Source organism: Trachinotus anak, unplaced genomic scaffold, assembly GCF_046630095.1.
Source record: "Trachinotus anak isolate AG129_WGS33_773 ecotype Australia unplaced genomic scaffold, CSIRO_AGI_Tana_v1 ptg000032l, whole genome shotgun sequence".
Lineage (NCBI taxonomy): Eukaryota > Metazoa > Chordata > Actinopteri > Carangiformes > Carangidae > Trachinotus > Trachinotus anak.
The window spans coordinates 17,315,887-17,337,030 of NW_027273883.1; the positions used below are offsets into that span (position 1 = coordinate 17,315,887).

General features: G+C 38.6%; 2 protein-coding genes across 5 annotated transcripts in view; both read right to left on the reverse strand.

The window, feature by feature from the left end:
* Positions 1-498: 498 nt before the first annotated feature.
* On the reverse strand, positions 499-13,410 carry LOC139613541 (secretagogin-like). Its single transcript, XM_071470278.1, has 11 exons — positions 13,242-13,410; positions 12,820-12,890; positions 9,545-9,637; positions 6,098-6,187; positions 5,213-5,269; positions 4,698-4,775; positions 3,756-3,811; positions 3,299-3,344; positions 3,082-3,141; positions 1,491-1,559; positions 499-1,061 (listed from the first exon to the last, which is right to left on the reverse strand). The coding sequence occupies exons 1-11, from the start codon at positions 13,309-13,311 to the stop codon at positions 933-935; spliced, it is 819 nt and encodes a 272-aa protein (XP_071326379.1). The 5' UTR covers positions 13,312-13,410; the 3' UTR covers positions 499-932.
* A 491-nt stretch (positions 13,411-13,901) lies between these two features.
* Positions 13,902-21,144, reverse strand: part of LOC139612731 (F-actin-uncapping protein LRRC16A-like) — a 73,135-nt gene continuing 65,892 nt past the window's right edge. For 2 of the 4 annotated variants that reach the window (XM_071468643.1, XM_071468642.1), the window contains exons 35-38: positions 20,315-20,351; positions 18,639-18,896; positions 18,204-18,353; positions 13,902-16,871 (exon numbers count right to left, since the gene is read on the reverse strand). In XM_071468643.1, coding sequence (XP_071324744.1) covers positions 16,699-16,871; positions 18,204-18,353; positions 18,639-18,896; positions 20,315-20,351 — 618 coding nt within the window. In that variant the 3' untranslated portion in view covers positions 13,902-16,698. Of the gene's footprint in view, positions 16,872-18,203; positions 18,354-18,638; positions 18,900-20,314; positions 20,352-21,144 lie in introns of all 4 variants that reach the window. The other 2 variants (XM_071468641.1, XM_071468640.1) reach the window with 1 other exon arrangement.

Below are 21,144 nucleotides of genomic sequence, written 5' to 3' on the forward strand. Positions count from 1 at the left end.
GACTCATCAGTCTCTTGAATTTATGTGTTTGACAGGGATAGTTAGAGTCATTGCATGAGGAATGTGAAATCTAAACAACTAGTTTATTGTAATTCATCCTTTTCAACCAACCAAAGATCATTTGCAGCGTGATGAAAATAAGTGAATGAAGGATTTTTGAAGAAACATTGTAAAGGCTACCAATGTCTCATCAATGAAGGTTACGCAGCCTTTAGATTTGACAATATTTCTGCTCTGTAGTTATGGATGATACAGTCAATACCAGGTGCAACAATGCAACAGCTTAACAACATTTGGAGTGTGCAGATGGTAGTTTGGATTTTTCAATAATGACTTGTAAAATAAATAACATTATGTATGTATTTCTATCATATCACCAGATCAAAGTGTGAGTTCCCTCAGTGATTCACTGCCAAATTAATGTAGGTTTAAATGATACATTTCTAAAAAAATACTTTAATACATTAAAATAGTAAAAACTATGTGAAACGTGCCCAGTAGTTGTCATCATCATTTTATTTTGTTATCATTAAACCACATCCTGTACTTGGCAGAAAAACATGCAAGTGGCCAGTAATGGCCAACGTACTCCAACTCCAAACTGAAAGAATAAAACTTAATATTACAATGAAAAACATTCTGCTTTCAAAAGCTACTAACGTGTTTACTGACTGACAAATCTTACAGCACCATCCATTTTAGCCAAAAACATTCACACTCATTTTTTTGGCCTTAAAACATGCACAACTTGAACTCATAGTCCACAGTGTCCAATAGTTTCTTTCATATTCAGGATCAAATAGCAAATTATGAATATTGACTTCAAATAACGTCAGACTGATCTGCATCAAAAGAGCATTCTACCATTATTGACTATATAACAAATACAGAGCGAGTGTTACATAACACATTATAATAACACTGATCTTTAATTAGGGTTTAGACTTGACTCCCAGGCACAGAGAAAGCTCATTTTTCTGGATCTTTCCGTCCTTGTTGACGTCACAGTGACGTAGTAGAACGGCTCGCAGCTTGTTCAGCTCAGGACCGGTCATATTGGGCTGCAGGAGAGAGAAGAGACAAGAAGGCATTACACTGTAAATATAGTGTGCGCAAGCAGCACAAATGCTTTTTAGCTTTTAATAACGCTGTTTTCTTCTGTTAAACTCTAATTTGTGGGATACTTGCATCATCAGTGTGAGATATCAACATTTCCAGCATTTTAAATGGGTCCACACCCATCAAACTCAATCATCTCTTTGACAGCGATGAGTCGGTTTGGTATATTGACTCGCTGTGCACCCAAATGGGAGCAAATCAAGTGGCGCACTGCAATTTTGGTGCCAAGATTGCAGGATTCAAAAATGATTGTTGAGAGAAGTAGAGTACCAAAAGTAGTAGCAATATTTACATATTAATAGAAACATTTTGCATGTACATCACAACATTTTACATGATGAAAAACAGCCCAAAACAGCACAGACTCTTACCCTGACCAGTCCCATCATGTCTTTGACAAAGCCGTCCACCTCAGGACCCTCCAGTGCTCCTGTCTTACTCTGAACAAGAAAAAAAAAAAAAACAGAAAAAGGGAAAGAAGAGAGAGATTCATTCCTTAGAGTCGTGGTTGGGCCTGAACCACATCCCAATATGCATTTGGGATAGGATAAATGGCCTCGCTGTGACCCAAATTCATCCTACATCCTGATTCCAAGCATGTTTTTAGTATGCAGTGTGCTCACTCTGGAAAAGTGACAAATTAAAGTACACTCAAAGCACACTGCATGCATATTAATACAGTTGATGTTTGAATGTGCTGTTGATGCACAGTTCTCAATGCAATGCAGAGAGGAAATGAAAGAGCAGCTTACAGCTCTGACAGGTTATCTTTCAATAATGTATATCTATTTGAAATATACACTGACAGGTTACATACAGTTTGATTTGAAGCAGAAGTCTTAGAGAGATACTTGACAGTGTCACACACTGAATGAAACAATATGAAGCTGCTGTCCCTCCTGACTGCAGATATACCAGAAAAAGGCTTGCTTGAAAAAATATGCAAGGCCATGTCAGATATTTATCTCTTGCCATGAGACTAGTCCTTTATTGTATGTGAAATAATCTGTAATCTGTAACTTTTTGCTCATTTTCACCCCCTGCAGGTGATAAAGATATTGTGTGAAAGCATGCTGTCTTAAACAAAAACTTTAAAGAGGTGCCACTTGTGCTGGTTATTGAAATGCATGAAACTGTAGCCATGGTGTGAAACATGTCGCTAACAGACTGAGGCACCGGCTATGTTTTAATCAGACTGTATTACCTCTGTCAACCAGGAAGGGTGTGGCCTGACAAACTGATCAAAATGTGGTGCAGAGTCTTCAATCACAGTAATAGTGCAATACTGCACCTTGACGACAACAACCACAACGGTAACCACAGAGTACATCTCACAAAGCTCTCTGAAAGTGGAGGGCGGTGGAGGCAGGGAAAGATTTCAGACAGATTAACTCATGCACTTTAGAGACAAGGCCATACATATGATTGTACAGAGAGTGACTCGACAACATAATTGGTGCTTTGTTCTATTATGTTACATTAGAGGTAAGGGAGCTAAGGGATTCATGGTCGCTGTACTGAGTCCTCTCGTGCACACTGCCATATATTGTGCAAATTTAAGAGTTTTAATTCATTGGGAAAGGGAATCGATAAGTAGGAGCAATATCTGCCTCGGCTGGAAAGATGCCATCTCTAGTACAGTATTAAGAATTGGAGAAGTGCTGTGTGTACTTGGCAGAAGATAATAAACAAATCAAAAAGAGTCGATTGAAGCAACGCTCCAAGTTGCAATCTGACACAACACATGAAGTAATGCTTGCAATGCAACTGGCCAAGTGCAACCTACTCTAGAAATATAATCGGGATGACCATATTTCAGAGATTGTTCCAAAAACCAAACTACCCGCTTTCCACATTCTCAAAAATGTTCATGCGAGAACAGGAACAACAACAGTAATTGGCTTATTATGAAATTATGAAATAGCAGTCCTCATCTGTCTCCCAGTGCATTACTGTACTCACAACATCATAATGATCAAAGATCTTCTCGAAGTCTCTCTTCCTCTCCTCTTTACTGCAGGCCTTGGAAACAGAAGGGTGGAGTTGTTAAAAATCAAGAAGCTGGGAGGAGAGAAATTAGATTAAAAATAATAGAAGATAACTGATTACAGCATGATTTACCCTCATGTCATTTCATTTGACTAAAGTGTTAAAAGAACAAGATAAACAATGCACTCACATCCATCTGGAACTGGAGCAGGAAATTCTCTTCTAAAGCCAAGATCCTGATTGAGAAAGACACACATACTTTACAAGGAGTGTTTGAGGTTATCAATAACATAAATATTCCTTGTCGTAGAATAGTCACCTCATTTCTACTGTGCGAAATTTAAGATATATCATAACACGTTAAATGAACAGGGTGAACAGAGTGACTGTTCAGACATTTTTTCCATGTTAATTTCTTGAAAAATTCAGTGCATGTCGGTACACTAACTGATTTAACAGAGTTTAGTTAGTAATGTGGTTCTCCTGTAATACTGATTTGTGGCACATGGTAGTTGATTTATCATTTTTTGAGATGTTAGCATTTGGCAGTTAGCTCTTTTATGCCTGTGTAACTTACATTAAGTCACAAGACATTTGAACATTGCATGGTCTTAGAATATCTCTTCGTTCTGCTCTGTGAAAAATACCTGGCAAGGTCGTTCAAATCCAAACGGCCATCCTTGTTTTTGTCAAAGATTTTCATCTGCAAGAAAAGGAGGATGTATTGAGAAGCAATTCACCTCTAGCCGAGGTGAATCTGTCTGTCCAGCTGCTGCTTTCTTCACACCACCTGTGACTCTAGAGCCAACTCATCTGCCTTAGCGTGTGAATCAATCTGTTCTAAATTGAAATCTATAAAATAGTAGGACTTTGCTGTCTGAGACTAGGAGTTTCTACAGAAGTAACTCAGCGAGACGGTAATTGGATATATTGCCTGTGCCATCTTTTGACAGCTGCAACAACACACAGGATCTTCAGAAAATAGTATCACTAGTGAGAAGTCTCTGATAAGCTGTTGGTTTTCTTTTTTATCTCATTTTGCAGTTGTTTGCTAGAACAGTTAATTGCTTTTCAGCCTTCTGCAGCTTTTATTTGTGAAAATAAATGTCAAAATTACACTTGGAGGACAGCTGTTGCATACATTTTTTCATTACACTTAATATAACTACAGTAGCCTAACTAGCGTTTGCAAGCTACACAAGCACTGCGGGATGTGACTGTTTAAACCATCTCTACACAACCACTTCATACAGTAGATGAAACAAAGCCTCTTGTCCACAGTCATAATACAGTGTCCAATGACTGGAGCTGCACACTGAGTTAAGACAGGGAAAGGTTTAGCATAAATGTGTCCGTCAACACAGACTGATGGCAAGTCAGATCGCCATGACACCTGACTGAACACACCTGAGTTAAAGCGCTGCCTTAGTTCTGAAGCAAAGTGATATTAGATGTTTTTTATACCAATATACATTAGTGTCCAAAAGTCTGAGATCAATCTCCCATTCAAGTGAACTGGGTAGTAGTCTCAGACTATGGAACAGTCTCAAAATATGGAATATGTGTGTGGGAGTGAATTGTGTTACTACCATTGTGTCGGTGTACTCCTCCAGTTTATCAGATGACACTTCCTTGTGGTGCTGCTGGAACAAGTCTTTCAGGAAAGCCTGAGGGAAAATAGGATCTTATAATCAAAACAGAAATAGTACTTTATTTGTGGAGATTATGTAGTGAGAAAGAGCTCATTCCAAGAAAAGATAAATAAAATTGAAATTGATCATGAAATCTTCCCTATTTATATTCATTTTAAACACCTTCATGTCAACAAATCAATCTCTCCTGCCAGTCTTTTCTTTCCAAATTAACCACTGACAAAGAAGAGCAAAAAAAAAATATCTCTATTATAAAGAAAAAAAAAATGTTGTCAGAAGCTGGAAAGGGACAAACATCTCAATGTATGACAGAACATAAAATAGTGGCCAAAGGCTGCAGTCATTCTCTGTCAGTGCCATGAATGCTGGCTGTTCCTTGAACAGAGAAGAGGCGTGTAATTGGTTCTGTGGTGTGAGGGGGTGTGCTTTTTGCCCATGTTCACAAACCTCACCTTGAGCTCCTGAGCTGATATGTAGCCACTGCAATCAAGATCATACTTCCTCCATATCTGCAGTGAGTGGGAAGGAGATGGCAAATCAGCAAAATGTCACATGAAATGTAATGTGACAGGAGTACAGCTAACTTCATATGAAACAGTAAAATCATCATAGCCACTAAAGTCAGCTTTTTATAGTATTTGACTTCCCTGGTGAAATATCAAATTAGATACAGATGCAGATATAATTCTGTTAGATAAAAAAATAACATAAAAAATAAAACCCATCTAAGGATCAAACTGTGCGCTGCTTCCAGTCTCAAGATCAGGCTCTGGATGAATCTTGTAAGAATGTATTGTTTTGACTTCCTCATACTTTGCATGTGTGTCACCTCAAGCCACTAGTACATTCTCCTCTCTGCTCTGTTGACCTGTTGCTGGTCAATCTGGTTTTACCAATTAGGCAATTAGTGAAGTATTGGTAAGTGTTGCATATTACCTGCCATTATCATTTTCTTGGCAATAATCTATTCTACCTTCCATTATACAGGCCCAAATTTGAACAACAGTTGATATACAGCTGAAATGTGATAAACTTTGTACTTTGGTTTATATCTTGATACTTGTCATGTATGGACACTGGAAAATTGACAAATATAAGTTCCAACCTACAACTGTACCCTACAAAATCACCAGGGAATGAGAAATCCTGTGAGATATTTTTATGTGGTGTTGACATACGGCAACAATCCCCAGTAAACCATGAACATCACAACACATGGTATACGTTAGATCACTGGACACCAGGACACCGCTGTTGTTTTGGTAGTTTTAATGCTGTTGTATAATCAGTTCTGTTAGTTTTACCTTTCATCGACATATTGTGATCTGTGATCTTACCTTCATGAAGTCAACACTGTTGTCCAGAGGAGCCTCTCTGCGGAAGATCAACAGGAAGTTCTCATCTTCAGGGAGGATCATATGGGCCAACTAGAAAAGGGCAGAGGAAGAGTCATACAAACAGTCTTTAAATCTTGATCAGGAGTCAGTTTTATGAACTAATTTCTACAGAAGAAATGGATTTGATGAAACTTGACAGTGAGGTCCTTGATATATCCTGAGAAACTCAGACACTAAGACTTTGCTGTTGAGTTTGACAAATAGAAATCTGAATTTCATTCTCCTCTGTTGTAGTACGGTGGCAGGAGAAGCCTCAGGTACAGAGTCTAGATTGTAAGCATAAGGACAGTTGGACTATTTTTGTTCTTTGGGCTCTGAGCTTCAGCGTGTTCAGTTTGAAATAAAATAATGGATACTACATTAAAGTGTTTTTTTCTGTATTGATGTGAAACTTGTCAAATTCAAGCTCAGACTTGAACTCAGATGTTGAACTCTTATCTGAAAACCTCTACAAACTGAGGCTTGGCTGGATGCCAGAAGGGATTCATGTTTTACTGACATTCAGATGAACGGTCCCTACACCAGCTCCTCCTGGCTGCTTTCCAATTCATGTTGCCCTCTTCTTGTCTGTCCTTCTTTAACAATATCGGCCCTCCATTAGCAGATTAAACTGCCCAACATCATCATTCTAATTAAAATACAAGATGGTACTGCAGCCATTTGGGTCACAAAGCTTGAGTACAGCTCAGAGAACAAGCGCAATGCACCAACAGTGCTGCCAACTACAGATGCAGTAGACGTTCAGGGATAAAACGCTGATCAACACGTTTACACAAACAGGTCCCGCCATTTCAACACGTCTCAGTTAAAGCATTGATAAGAAGTAGAGCTAATCCATTACCTAATCATCTGTCGATGTTTTTTAATACTTGTGTGTTTGAAAAAAATGCAAAAAATTTGTGGAACATTTCCATCACAATTTCCCAAAATCTGATATCTGCAAATAGTTTCTTTTGTCACAGGAGCAGTCCAAACCCCAATGACGTTAAATCTACAATGAGAAAAGCAGCAAAGACTTACAGTGTACATTAAGTAGCCTATACAGAGTACACACTGTCCCCATTTCATTAAGTATCCAACCACTGATGTGTCCTTGAGGCCCTGTCAGATCCTGAACTGCTGTGTTTCCCATCTCTGATCATTACTGTTAAATGTGCTACAAGTACAATAAATGCATAGTACAAGTGCTATAGTGAGTAGGCCACTACTTGGGTAGTGTCACATTTCTTGTCTGATAGTAAATGAACAACACTGTGTCTAACAGATCAGTCTTATGATAAATGAGCTTCATGCAGCTCGATACAGGATACTGTGGCTTTCACCGTGCTAACTTCCCTTTAAGTGCCATACAGCAGCAGCAACAGTATATGAGGAAATAGCATGATTAGCAGACACATTTGTACCACATATACAGTCATCAGTTTTTTGGGTACAGCTAGCTAAAATTAATATAATACAAAAGTCCTGCAATAAACTGTTTTAGAAACGTGTTCAAATTTATGTTCATTTTGGAGGATGTAGCTTGTGGTGATGCTGAAATGTATTTTATTATGCAGAGAGGAGTTCACCTTGTATTAGACTGCATTAGCTAAGTGTATCTAATAAACTGGCAAATGAGTGTATAGTCATGACATAAATCTAAATAGGGTTGCACTGATCTGATTCACTGGATCAGTATCAGGGCCGATACTGTGCTTAGTAAGTGGATTGGACATTAACCATATGTGAGTGACTGACACTAAATACAGTTTTGAATTTAATGTTTCTGCTCTCAGCTACATTGATCCAGTCAGGGTGGGCCGGGTGGGGCAATCAAGAAGAAACAGCCACCTCATGTTATTCTTTCATAAAGCTCTCCTGTCAAAGCTTCCAAACAACCTTGCATCTCTGTTTTTTTCATTTCTCATAAATCCAGTATCCACAGTACACCATCCAGTAACTACATTACCCTCGATGTCCCTCATGCTAACATCAGCAGAACTGGCTCCAGTCCTATGCACCATTTAAATGTAACAAACTGCAAACTGCCCTCAAACTAGACTCATTTCCCTTGGAGATTTTAAAGCTTTATTATTTGTTATATTTTATGATTATTGTTATTGTTAATTTCCTGTATTTTGTAGTTGTGTTGTCTTTGTTGTTGATCGTTTCTTATTCTGGTTCTCAGGTCTCTTTTGAAAAATGAGACTGCCTGATTAAATCAAAAAATAAAAATAAATTTGTAGTTTACCCAGCAACTCTGAGCCTCGTGTGACTTTACATAAAAGTGTTACCTTACACAAAAATTATTTCAAATTAGTTTTTAAAATTTTACATTTAAAAAAAAGCATTGGTATTGATTGGTATTTGCAGATACTCTGGGTTGAGTATGAGCAGATGGGTGCATCCCTAGTCGAGAGGGTGTGTGGCTTCAAACAAAGCTACAAAGAGCTTCGACGGCATTGTCTCTGCTTCAGCCTCAGTAAATCAGTAAAACAGGCCACTTATTGCATACATGTATTGATTTTTGTACAGCTATGTGAGTAAAAGCCAAACCTTTAAGGCCAAGGGTGCAGTGCATTAAGGGATTGACCTGATAAATGGGTAAAAGTTTCTTTTCTTTTCTTTTTTTTTTTTTTTCAGAATAAAGAAAATGCACTACATTGCTCTGAGGAAGCACTGCCGCTGGGCAAGGAGCTGCATCAATTACACTGAGTGGAGAAAAAGCAGTGTCATCACAATAAGGCTTTAAATTTCTGGTAAACAGCCACAGTCTGTGAAGTTGTCAGTCAATTCAATTAATTGAGTCAATCAAAAAGTCATTTCAGAATCAATCTATGATCATTAGGCTCTTTCTCGTTTAGAAGAATTGTTGTGCCATTCACATTAGATTTTTACTTACATACAGTGCACTGTTAGGTATTTGATTTCGATAATGGTTGGACTGCCTCTCCTCTGACTGTCTCTACAAGAGGATAGCTTAACGTGACCCGCGGCAGACCAGGAAATTAGTTTCTGTTCTTCTTGAATATGGTACAAGCTGTATCTTTGTCATAGATACATGGGTTAAAAAAATAATGAAGAGGAAGCAGAGGGAGTGGTGGTAGATAAAGAGAGAGGGGTGAGTGGAATAGAGGAGTCAAAGAGAGAGAGAGAGAGAGAGAGGATGGAGATCCTGAGAGAGGAAGTTAGCAGGAAAAGATAAAATGTTGTACTTTTGTAAAAAGGGACAGAGGGAAAGAGAGGTGAGTTTTACTGTTTAATTTGTAACAAAAGCCCACACATCAAGTCCAAAATTAATGGAGAAAGAAGAAATCAGTGCTTCGCTTCTACTCACAATAGAGAACCCAAAATTTAGTATGAAGGAAATAATGCTCAAGTGAATGAGACACGGAAATTGTGTTGTACCTCCTGAATCTGTAGTTTCCCGTCAGCAGTGGCATCATAGGCGGACATAAACCTCTGCTTCAGTCTCTTAACTTGCTCTTCAGTCACTTTCTCCTGTAGAAAAACAAGGTTAGGTAAAAAGGGTCAAATGTAACACCAAAGCAGCCAGTACAAATCCACTGGACACAGATATGGTGATGACGTCAGAGTATATGATGATAATAAGTTAAAAAAAAAAAAAAAAGTTGTATCACATAGATTCCTTTAAATCAAGCATATGATGTATTTGAAAATTGTAGAAAGGAAATGACATGAAATAAAAGATATTTCACTGGCTGAGTCACAGTTATTTTAAGCAATGTCACCATGGATACTACTTTGACCTGAACCTGCAATTTTCCTCTCAAGGTTTGCTCTCTCAACCCATGGCAAAATTTTCATAAAGCATTTTTGTAGCTCACTTTGCTTGTGCTTGGTCTACTCGGTCTGTCTAATATACAGAACAGAAACTACGATGGTGTGGACCTCAAACATTTGCATCCAAGAGTTGTCATCTAGCAAAGGAAGCGAGATTTCTATTGCACATTGTGTCATGACCCTGTTTTTTTTCATGTATGTAGCATATTAGCTCATGACTTTTTTTTTTTTATTAGCTCATGACTTAGCTACCTTGGACCGAGCAAGCAGTTCAAATGCTTTGTGAATGCCTTCTAGTGAAATATGTGTCTGTATAATCTGTGTGTGACTTTCTCATTCTTCACCACTGTGCTATAGATAATGAAGACTCAGAAACTACTTTTACTCATGAAACGTGATGCCTTTAAGGACACGGAAAACATATTCTAGCAGATAGCAGAAGCAAAGATAAATTGAGATACAAAAGCTGCAGAGATGCAGTCTGATTGCGTGCTTATCTGAGTTAAGAGTCACATTTTTCTTCACCAGAGCTCAGACAAAAGCTTAGAAGCAACTGAAGGCAAGAATGCATTAAGCTGTTCAAGTTATTTAAAAATATATTTAGCAGCTAATCTAGTGTCTTTCTGCAAACCCCTCAATGACTGTACTGTAACTATAGAAACCTGTTGATCAATGACGCTGCTGTGTGAATCATCGTTTCATATGGTGCAGAGCACACAGGCTGCAGACTACAAGGTGCCAGGCCCTCGCTCATCACAGACAGACAGGTATTTGTCTTCAGCATCACCTTTCCGTCAGGCACCTGCAATCTGCTGTTGTTAAACAGAAGTTTTTAAAGTACACACACGTTAATATTTGACTTCATGTACACTACTGAGCTGAACTCGTGTATTCACTAGGTTTTATTGATACATTAAACTCACAGAAAAATATGTAATTACAAGGTATGATGCAGTCCAGGAAAAGCAGCCACAAATGGACACCACATGGATCATGTTTACCAATACTTATCAGCCTAATAGGAAATAACAGATAGTCATTGTGCAGTGTTGCTTTAGCTCAAGAGAAATACAGCAAACAGTACTCATCCTGGGGGCATTAATGAAAGAGCAAACATCAGAGACAAAGTGACATGTGGTTGGTGGTCTGTTTGTCTTAGTGCAACCCCATTAGTATCCAAGGGAGTCCACACACACACACACACACACACACACACACACACACTAGAATGTGCTCTGATAGTTGTGCTGTACACTCATTTGGTTTTCCATTATAACTGATCATCTTAACAGCATTTAACATTACTCAGTAAACAAGATGTGTCATTAGCACACACATTCACACAAAAACACACACAAATAGAGACCACCCCTCACCCCTCCAGCAGGTCAACTTGTAACCATGTCAAAGGCTTTTCCTTTTGACAGGGACCAGAGCTCTTTAATTGTGTTGTGTCTAACATCCTTACAGTCACCCCACCCATCCAGATGACTGCATAGAGGTTCAGCTGCCCACACAGCAGAGACCATAAGTGCTGCAAAGTCTGTGCCCAAAGGCAGTTGTATTTCCTAAAAACTGATTTAAGCTTTAATTTTGACAAATTGTTTCCCACAAACTCCTCAATCTAAACTTGAGAAATTTAAGTAGTAGTGCATAGTAAATTGCATTGGTGATTTTAATGGCAAATTTCAAAATAAACAGCTGCCTCTACTTGTTGAACATGTGCAATAACATGCAATGCAATAAATAACAAAATTAAGTTAGATATATACAGTCCAGACCGGGTACTTTAAATCAGAAGAGGAAGAACTGTCTGGGAGATATGGCTCTTTCAGGACATAGTGTACAAAGGTTAGAGGTTCAAAAGTAACAGGACAGCTACACATGAAGTCAATCAAAATCATCATTTTGGAGATTTTGTGGAAAACCCTTTGAATTCAATGACTACTTAATATCTTCAGCACGTAGATGTTAGCAGACGCCTTGTATCCAGGTCTTCACTGCAGCCACCTGCAGCTCTTGTGTGTTGCAAAGTGTCTTTGCTGTTAGTCTGGTCTGCAGCACTTGCTGATTTGTGAAACCTTCATTTTATTAATGAAGGCATAAAAATGTTGATTTCACTGTCTTTTTACCATCGGGACAACAATAAATCAGTTCTAGCTTAAAAACCTGCACATTTACACTGGATAAACCTGGATTTCATTAATGACTCGACTCCAGATTGTGAATTTATGAAAACTCAAAATGGACACTTAAACTGTTTTATCCTCATCTGGACCACATCAGACCAAAGCACTACAGTTAGACTTGTCAACTCTGAACTTGATTAAGGGAGAAAAAACATTTACAATGAAGTTTTAAATCTGTGAAACTGCTATTCTATTTGTGACTGGGCCTTTTATCAAGTTCTGGTCTACTATTGCTTGGATGGATCAAACCGTGAAATTGCCTTTTTTTTTTTTTTTTTTGCATTTTGAAATAAAACAAAGTCTTCTTAAATCTGAAAGTGAGTTTTTAACAGTTGTAAGGTTGTCTAACACAGTTCTTTCTTTATTGATGTGAACCCATGCAAATTAAAGCTGAGACTTGTCACTTGAATGTAGTATGAACTGAAGCTCAGAGCCTGTGTTACTGAAAATACTTACAGTCTGGACTTTTATTTTGAAAAAAGCAATGTGCATTTATATGATCTCCTCTAGTAGAGTTATTGTGCGTGCCATACAGATGAACAGATTAGCAGATGGAAATTATGTGTTAATCATTATTATGCTTTTGTGCCTGTCCAATTGCCCTTGACATGCACTGCATCACACTGTACTGAAGTGCTGTTAGTTTCTTCAGTAGATATGGATGAAGTCATCCAAACAAAGCTGACTTACCTCTGGACCCAGTCTCTTCATCATGTGACGGAAAAAGTCATCAAGCTCTTTACCCTCAATGTAGCCATTATCTGTCCAAATTAAAAAATAGACTGAGTGAGAACTCCCAATGAATTGACTAAGATCATTAATTTCTCTTTTCAGGTGACAGAGGACTTTACTGTCACCAGACACAGGAACAACCAACAGAGTAATTTTCAGAAGTTTCTTTTTTTTTTTTTTTTTTCTTGGTAATGACAATTACATTTAACGATACTAAGAACTTAAAGTAGTTACTACAACCAAAAGTCACAATTTTGCCATCGATAGTCATAGTCTTTTTCTCCCCAATGTGAAGCAACAGTGGATATACAATTAAATGCTACCTGTCTTTGGTATATTAATGCAGAAAAAAATATGAGCATGTCTTTAACTGTCCTTACCATCTGCATCGAAGTGTTGCCAGATTTCCAGGAAACCAGCTGCATCCAAGTTATCAAATGCACTGTCCATTTTAATGAAGAACAGCAAAGCTGTCAACTTTAACACAGAAAAACAATGAAGACAGAGGTGACAAACTGTTGCTGCACTGTTCACCAGCCTGCTTGGTTTACATATGGTCTTTCTGAGTTTGTAAAAACCACACCTCCTGTGTGTGTGAGTGAGAGAGAGAGAGAGAGAGAGAGAAGAAAGAGGAGAGAAAGAGCACAAGAAATAAACTGTGAAGCATTGCCATCTAGTGGCTATACTGTTACACTGCAAGGCAGATCAAAAGACACGATGCAGAAATTTTAAAGACTGCAAAATTATTTTAATCATAATTAATATTTGCATGAAGGAATGTCCAACACCAGCAGAATGACTCAGTGAAACATATTGATCCATGACAAAGTGGAACAAATAACCTATCAAGACTGATGAAATGAGCAAATATGTCATTAGTGTTTTCCAGTCAATGTTTTGCATTATTCTCTTCTGAATCATGAAGAAAGTAACATTCAATTGATTATATGTAAAAACAAATGAATGCATACAAAGAAGTAATTTCTACAGTTATGAACACAATGTACAAGTGAGCGGAAAAACAACAAAGGATCAAGAGATCACCAGCCACTTTTTTATTCCAAATAAGTTACAAACAATCAAATCCCTAGTATAGTAGTGTACTTAGTACCAAAACAATATAGGATTTGCTGTGGTCACTTAGGCGTGTGAATATACCACAGTGTGAATATTATACATGTGCATATATTACACATACATATATACACACACGCATACACCTACATGTATGAAAGCACATATATACATACAGTACAACTCACAGCCACATCATGCAGTCACACACACATGTAGACTCAGAAGTCTAGACTCAGTGCTACTGGATATTTTCACTTTCTCCACTCCGTGCACCAACAAAAGAAGTGAGTGCTCATTTTTCAGAATTGAACAGGAAATCATCTTTCGCACACAGCTTGACAGAAACATAGCCAGCTGCTTCCTACACAGAAAGCAGAAACAGTAGAGGACAGAGTGTCTAGATAAGTTCCTTGCATCAGGAAAAGGGTTGAAAATGCCAACAGAATACAGCACACAGCCACATGTGTTTGATTTAAACATATTGCAAAGTACTGTTTTTTTTTTTTTTCAGTGTCCTTGTACCACTCCCACGCAAAAAGTGATGTTTGATTTTGGGACTGAGACTGAAAATGAAAGCAGTCATTGACATCAAGTACAGATTGACTATATACAGCAGAAACAGTGTTATTTCCAAGCCATGGTTAGTGATAAAGAAGCTAAAACCTAATTGTAATCCTACAAAAAGACATTGATAGACACCATAGGAAAAAGGTGCACCAGAAAGACCTTTGGCCCTGACTTGAATTTGAGTCTTGTACAGTACAATAAAATACAGTTTGTGCCCCTTTCACACTGGTTATGCATAAGAAGTCTGCTGCACTGTGTGGGTTTAAATCTGTACATTAATGCTTAGTACAGCCTGGCTGCACTGACGCACACAACCAAACAGTCAAAACATAAGTATTGGAACAGTGGAGAAAATCAATATACTGGAGATTTGTAGTGTATACTTTAAATTTGACAGGCCAAACTTCTGCCCCCAGTGATATATGCAACATGAGTAAACTTGGCTGACTCTGTATCAACAAAAAAGCCACAGGTTGTAAATGAAGTTAGGAATTGCCAAGATCTGTTTGTGAAACTGTTCACAGACTGTGTAGCAGTGTGAAAAGGGCATTTCTTGCTCTTAAAAGAGAAAAATGAGAGGAATCATCCTGAGACCTGTGTTGTTTTTGTGAAGCATTCAGGTCCTTAAAATGGTATATACAGAATAGCCCAGAGGTCCATGTGGTCGAAATACAGCTACCTTCAGTTCATGTTCACACCTGGCACTGTGTTCCCAATCACTTAAAAGAGAAAATGTGTTTACAATGCTGTGTGTTTGAAGAGATGTCTTGTCTTGGAACAAAGTGAAAGTGAGCTGAAAGTCCTGAAGGAAATATTCTCTAGAGGAAGAAGAGTGTTTGAAGACCGCGGTTCCCTCAGTGTTCTGCTACACAAACAAAAAACTGCAGAGTTTAATGTCAAAATTTGGCTCAAAAAAAAAGCTACTGAAACGGGGAAACACAAGACCTCATCTCCCATGTTACCTTCAAGCAGATTCATTTTGCTGTTCCATTTTTTGAGTAAGTTCTTTGTTTTCATTGGACCATCAGCACATCAGGGGAATATTCATAAACATCTCATGATTTAAAAAAAACAAGACCTCAGCAGCTAAATGTAAAAATAAGATGAGTGTGTTTCTTCCACAGTGTTTAGTGTTGGTTAACAGTGCTGAAGCCTTATCGATTGAACACATCATATGGTCGCTCTGACTCTCTCCCACATGAGCCAAACTTGAGTCCAGTTGGGGTGTTTGATATCGTCTATAGCCATCCTTCAGTCCTTCAGTCAAGAGTCCATTTAGTCCTTAGTACTGTCCGACAAGCTACATCAAAATGTGTATTACTGATTTATTTTTGTGCTGATATTCTCAGCTGAACCTGTATTTTCCTGTAAAAAAAAAAGATGAATTGCATAATGGATTCAGTCCGAAGAAAAGGAACTTGCACATACTGAAAATAGCCTCTAGAAAACTCTATACAAATATATTGAAAGAATGCCATTGGGTCCTGGTCTGGTCTTAAGTATGAGTTCAAGTACAGTACAGTGGTAGTGGTATTGTTAGTGTGTGTTTGGTCCCTGGGAGACAAGCTACTGTGAAATAATAGTAAAAAGACTTATTATTAGTTAAAGAAAGTCATTTTAAATGTATACTCGTAGATTCACAGTCTCTTTCTCTTGTAGTCTTTTGCACTTTTGTCTGCTGTTTTTTTTTTTTTTTTTTTTTTTTTTTGTGGTTTACAAACTTAACCTCAGTTTCATTGGCTGAACTAGCTGGATCATCCCATGATCCATTTCCTCAAATCCTGACAAGTTTGTTCTTTTAGAGCCATGAGATTTTGACCTGACAGCAGAGAGTAGGCTGAAACCAGTTCTAGAGAAAAGGGTGTTTGTGAGAAGGAAGCTCTTAGGAGACTTAGTTTGGTTTACTAGGAGACTGGAAAATGTATTGAGGATATTCCCCACAGTGTTAATATCTAGCAATATTTTTTTTCATATCATCAAATTAAACTCAACTTGAAACTGTGTGTTACCTGATACTACAGCAGGTCTGCTTGCAAACCAAACATTTTGTGTACATAATGGTCGGAGAGGACCTACAGTGCAGGTACAACCTCTAACAGAAATGAAAACATATTGATTATATTCCCCCTTGTTTTTTTCTCAAGGGAAACAAGTGAGCCTTGTCAACACGTTTTTGTTGTAAATTTGTCTCGCTCATATTAAAATAAAGTCTTTGTCCGCCTCCTCCCCAGAGTCTGATGACTTCTTGCCCGCTGCTTTATCCTTGTCTGGGTTTGGAGATTGGTCCTTGGACTTGAAGGGGCCGTGATCCTCCGAGTTGGTACGGAGAGGGCTGGGCCGCTGAACTGAGTCCGACGCCGTCCTCACTGAAAAAAAAAAGAAAGAGAGATAGAAAAGATTAAATGACAGAGTGCAAGGGGTAGAAAGGAGAAAGAGGACAGAGGGGAGGGAAAATAAAACAAGAGGTGAAGAAGGGTTGGATTGAATCAGCTCTGAAAAAGCTCAGCAAATGTTCAAAGGACAACATGATTAAAACTGTAGCAGAAAAACAAATGTGTAGAGCCAGGATGAAATGTCTAATCTCAGGCTTTGGACACTGTCTAGGATTTTATGTTTTCACTTTCATCTACATTACAAATGATATCCAGGCAGGAAGTTTGGAGGTAGCTTAGGAATTAGGTTTTCATCCCTGTGATGGACTTGAGGTCTTTTCAGTATACTTCACTACTTAAAAGGGATTCATCTCCACACTGTCCATCTTCTTCAACATTTGTAGAGACATTTGAATATGCTCTTGTACATACTACCATCTAATATCTCTTGATTTACTCTGTAGAGGAGTTGGCACAGAGGCTGTGGGATTACATTGTCTGTAGTCTTTTTAGTCTTATTTGGTAACGCTATATACAAATATACATGTCAAAACAGCACAAATTAATTTTATCATAGCAAAGAACCAGCTGAACATATAGCCACTAGTTTCAGATGTGCTTGAGAGGAAGAAATCTTACATGTGTACCTCTGCCAGGCACCAGAGGGATTCACCAAAACACACTAAGAAAAGATGAAGGGTGAAGGGTAGAGAGAAGAAAGGGAGACTAAAGGAGAGGACACACAAGACAAGGAAAAAAGACATCAGAGAGAAAGGAGCGAAGACAGACAGAAATATCACCAAGCTGCCAGGCAGTCTGTTACATAATAGATAGTAGATGAAAGGCAGTGAGACTGAGTGAGAGTTGTGTCCTGAATCTATCAGTCTGATTGTAAGAGCCAAATTTCTCACGTCAAAATGTTGTGCAAATAATATCTTTATTGCCCCATAAGATATTCAGTTTAACTTATTTGTGCTTTGTGTTTGATAATAAAATTGAATATGGAGTCTTGCCTCTTTTTTCCCATATTTCCCCTTTACCAAGCCTGTATTAAAGGAGGTGTTCATGGCCCAGGTAGGCCTCAGGTAAAGCGGTAGCGTATAATATTTTGACCGGACACAGTTGTCAGTCCTTCTTTGAAGGCTCAAAATAAATATTGTGCATTTTATGAATCTCTTTGTTTTCTTGGTTGGACTATAGTTCAGAGCGTGTATAACTGCAAGCATCACACCTAGAGCCTCAAGGCAGGTTTGGATCATAGGATTGCCTGAACACTGATGTTTGTCATATTGTTCACGCTGACAGACAACAGATTTTGTGACCCACCTTCCTGAGTGGTTTTGTTGGCAGAGCCCTCTGACTGCAGACTGGTTTGGCCCTCCTTGTCTTTCTCTGATAACGCCCTCTTCAGTGTGGTGGGGAGAACTGTGACTTTAGGGGAGACACCGCCACTGCTGGGGGAGTCTGGGCTCTCATCTATCAGAGAGACGACCATGTTAAATCAAACATTTTATTTTCTGTCATACAATGTCAACACAACAGCATAAGGTTACCATGTTAAATTTGTCTCTATCCCTTATACAAAATATAATATCCATCAGCACAAAAGGCAGAAAAAATAATCATACGGAGTACTCCTAATAGATGAATCTAAAATAATACCATACTCAGCAAAATAAATCAAATAAAGATTCAGGAAAGAAAAAGGGCAGCAGTCTCTTCAGTGTGACAACCTATTCAGATCCAGGGCTTGAATAATACCTATGCTCCTGCTGCTGCTGGTGGTCCTGGGCTTCTGTGGGATGGTGGGTCGGGCAGCCAGAGCAGGCTTTGCTCCCTGTGGCACCGGTGGTTTGGGACTAACTGGTCCCCCAGGAGAACTGGAGGAGGATGTAGCTCTGAGACGGGGCACTGGTTCAGGCTTAGTCTCACTACGCGATGGGGTTTTTTCTGGAGAACCAGTGTCTGGTTTATTAATGGATCCACTGGGAGACCTGCTCTCTGGAGTTGTGGGCTTGGCTGCTGAAACACAGAAAAAAATCATATGTAATAATTTTAAGTACAAAACATGAACAGCCAAACTGATTGCCAGATTTTGGCGTAACCAAATCTGGCAGTCAGTTTCACACTCAATAATGCCCCTTAAACCCAAACATCACTGTGCATAGCACCATTTGAAACATAAACACAACAATCCACAAGCTCTGTTGTCTGTACCGCACCATGGAGGTCTCAGTTAAGGGCCCATCTTAAATGGAAAGGTTCAAGACGACCTTTAAGAAGGATATATATCTGAATGGTAAGATAACATCAGTAATGAATGGCTCAACATGGCCTCAGCACTTGACCCAAAGAATTCAAGTATCTACCAAAAGGAGAGCGTGAGGAGCTGTGGACCGGCCTTGAGGCACTGCTGCAAGAAAAACCCAGCAGGGCCCTCGGAGGAGCCAGCAAAGAAGAAGAGAGGCCTCGTGGGCTCTGAGTCTTTATAAGGCAGAGCCCAGCATCAGCATGGAAGACTGCCCACTGCAGTGATCAACTCACACAGGGACCCATCTACAGCTGTCTGCCCTGGCTTGCAAATCTCTGGCCATTCCTGCCAACTTTGCCCCTTATGAGAGACTTTTCTGACTTAAATGCAACGTGGTTCAGAAGAAGAAGGCAGCGTTGAACTCTGAGAGTTTGTAACAGTGACTGGCTGTAGGAGACGTAAGAGGTATCTTGTGGCTGAGTGGTCTGTTACTGTTAAAGAGATTTTTGCTTGGGCTGATTTATTTTGTAAATAAAATGAAATGAGGTCAATGGGACTATTATTCTTGACTGATGATATGTTCAGTGAAATAACAATGTTATGCCCTGAATTTAAAATTGCATTGTATGTTAGACTGTCGATCTGTGGTGGCATATAAGACACTGGAGAAACAGTACTGAGGTTAAAGGGATCATCAGCCTTTTGTAAGGTTGTAAGTGTGGCCTGAGATTCTCTGTATGTTCTATGAAATGAAAATTGTGGCTTGTGTCTTAAGCTGCACCATAAAATACTGTTGGTCTATGTTGCCTAATAAATTTTAGTTTAGTTTATTTGGCATCTAAAATAAGAAACATTGACAATCATTATAATGATAAAATGAGAAAGGTATTGACCGATTTTCATAATTAATCTTGCTGAAACATTTCTGATTATTTTATTTCCTCAATTCATTAGGTCACATTTTTGATTGTTATGGCCATTATTGCATATAAACAAAATGTTCTGAATATATGGGAAATAAAAGATCACTTGACAGCCCCAATATACTGTAAACTATCAACACAACACCTGATTTTGACGTAGCTCCTTTCTCATTGTTTTCCAAGTTAATTTCATCTTAAAAGTCTACTGTTGTTAAATGCAGAGAAACTAAATAAAAATTACAGATCCAAATGAAACATCTCACCTGTTGCATTGCTGTCAGGTCTATCGGGGCTGGAAGACTGAAAGAAAAGACAGAATACTGGATTACTCAGTTTTATGACCAAAGGAAACATAGTATGCACAAATACCAATTATACAAACACTACATAATACCATAAACCTTTTCAATCATTTATATATTTTCTTTAATATCAAGCTCTTATTGTAGTCCAGTATTACAATACTGAATGTACATGTAATGCTGTTAAACAGCATTTTAACAGAAGGGGGCGCCTTTGTGCTACAAAATGCAAATGATGTGGCTCACACATCCAAAGGTTTGTATTAATGACCTGCCTCCTGAAAAGCTCTCTTCTTTTTACCTGTACACACACACACACACACACACACACACACACACACACACACACACACACACACACACAAACACAAACACACAAACCTGGAAGCCAGCCAGAACAAGCAGATGGCAGGAGAAGCTTTAGTGCCACTGATACAAGGTCAAAAAAAATCCTAATGCTGCAAACACCATAAACCTCTTAGTGCACACACAGGCACACATACAGTTTACAGTGCAATGACTAGTAAAGGGCCAATTATATATCCAGTGAACACACACCCTTACAGGTGCCAACACCAACTCACATTTTAAATGCTGTAGCACGAACACACACCAATTGTACTCATTAATCTCTGTGAATATGTGTTATCCCTGAAGTTGAAGCACACCATGATTTAGTTCAAATTTTAAACATTTTCTTCTGCATTTTCTATTTGCTTTTGAGGAAATGAACCAGTGACCGTGAGAAAGAGAGCAAAGTAGTTGTAGGAACGAAGAGCTTTCCTAGTTCA

What these genes read in the sequence shown, in the direction of transcription:
- LOC139613541 (XM_071470278.1), bottom strand. Translation starts at nt 13,311, where the DNA reads ATGGACAGTGCATTTGATAACTTGGATGCAGCTGGTTTCCTGGAAATC. An exon ending in TGAAGAGACTGGGTCCAGAG is followed by an intron (nt 9,638 to 12,819) that starts GTAAGTCAGCTT and finishes GTTTTTCTACAG; the next exon opens with GAGAAAGTGACTGAAGAGCA. An exon ending in TCTTTGATCATTATGATGTT is followed by an intron (nt 1,560 to 3,081) that starts GTGAGTACAGTA and finishes TTTCTTGTTCAG; the next exon opens with AGTAAGACAGGAGCACTGGA.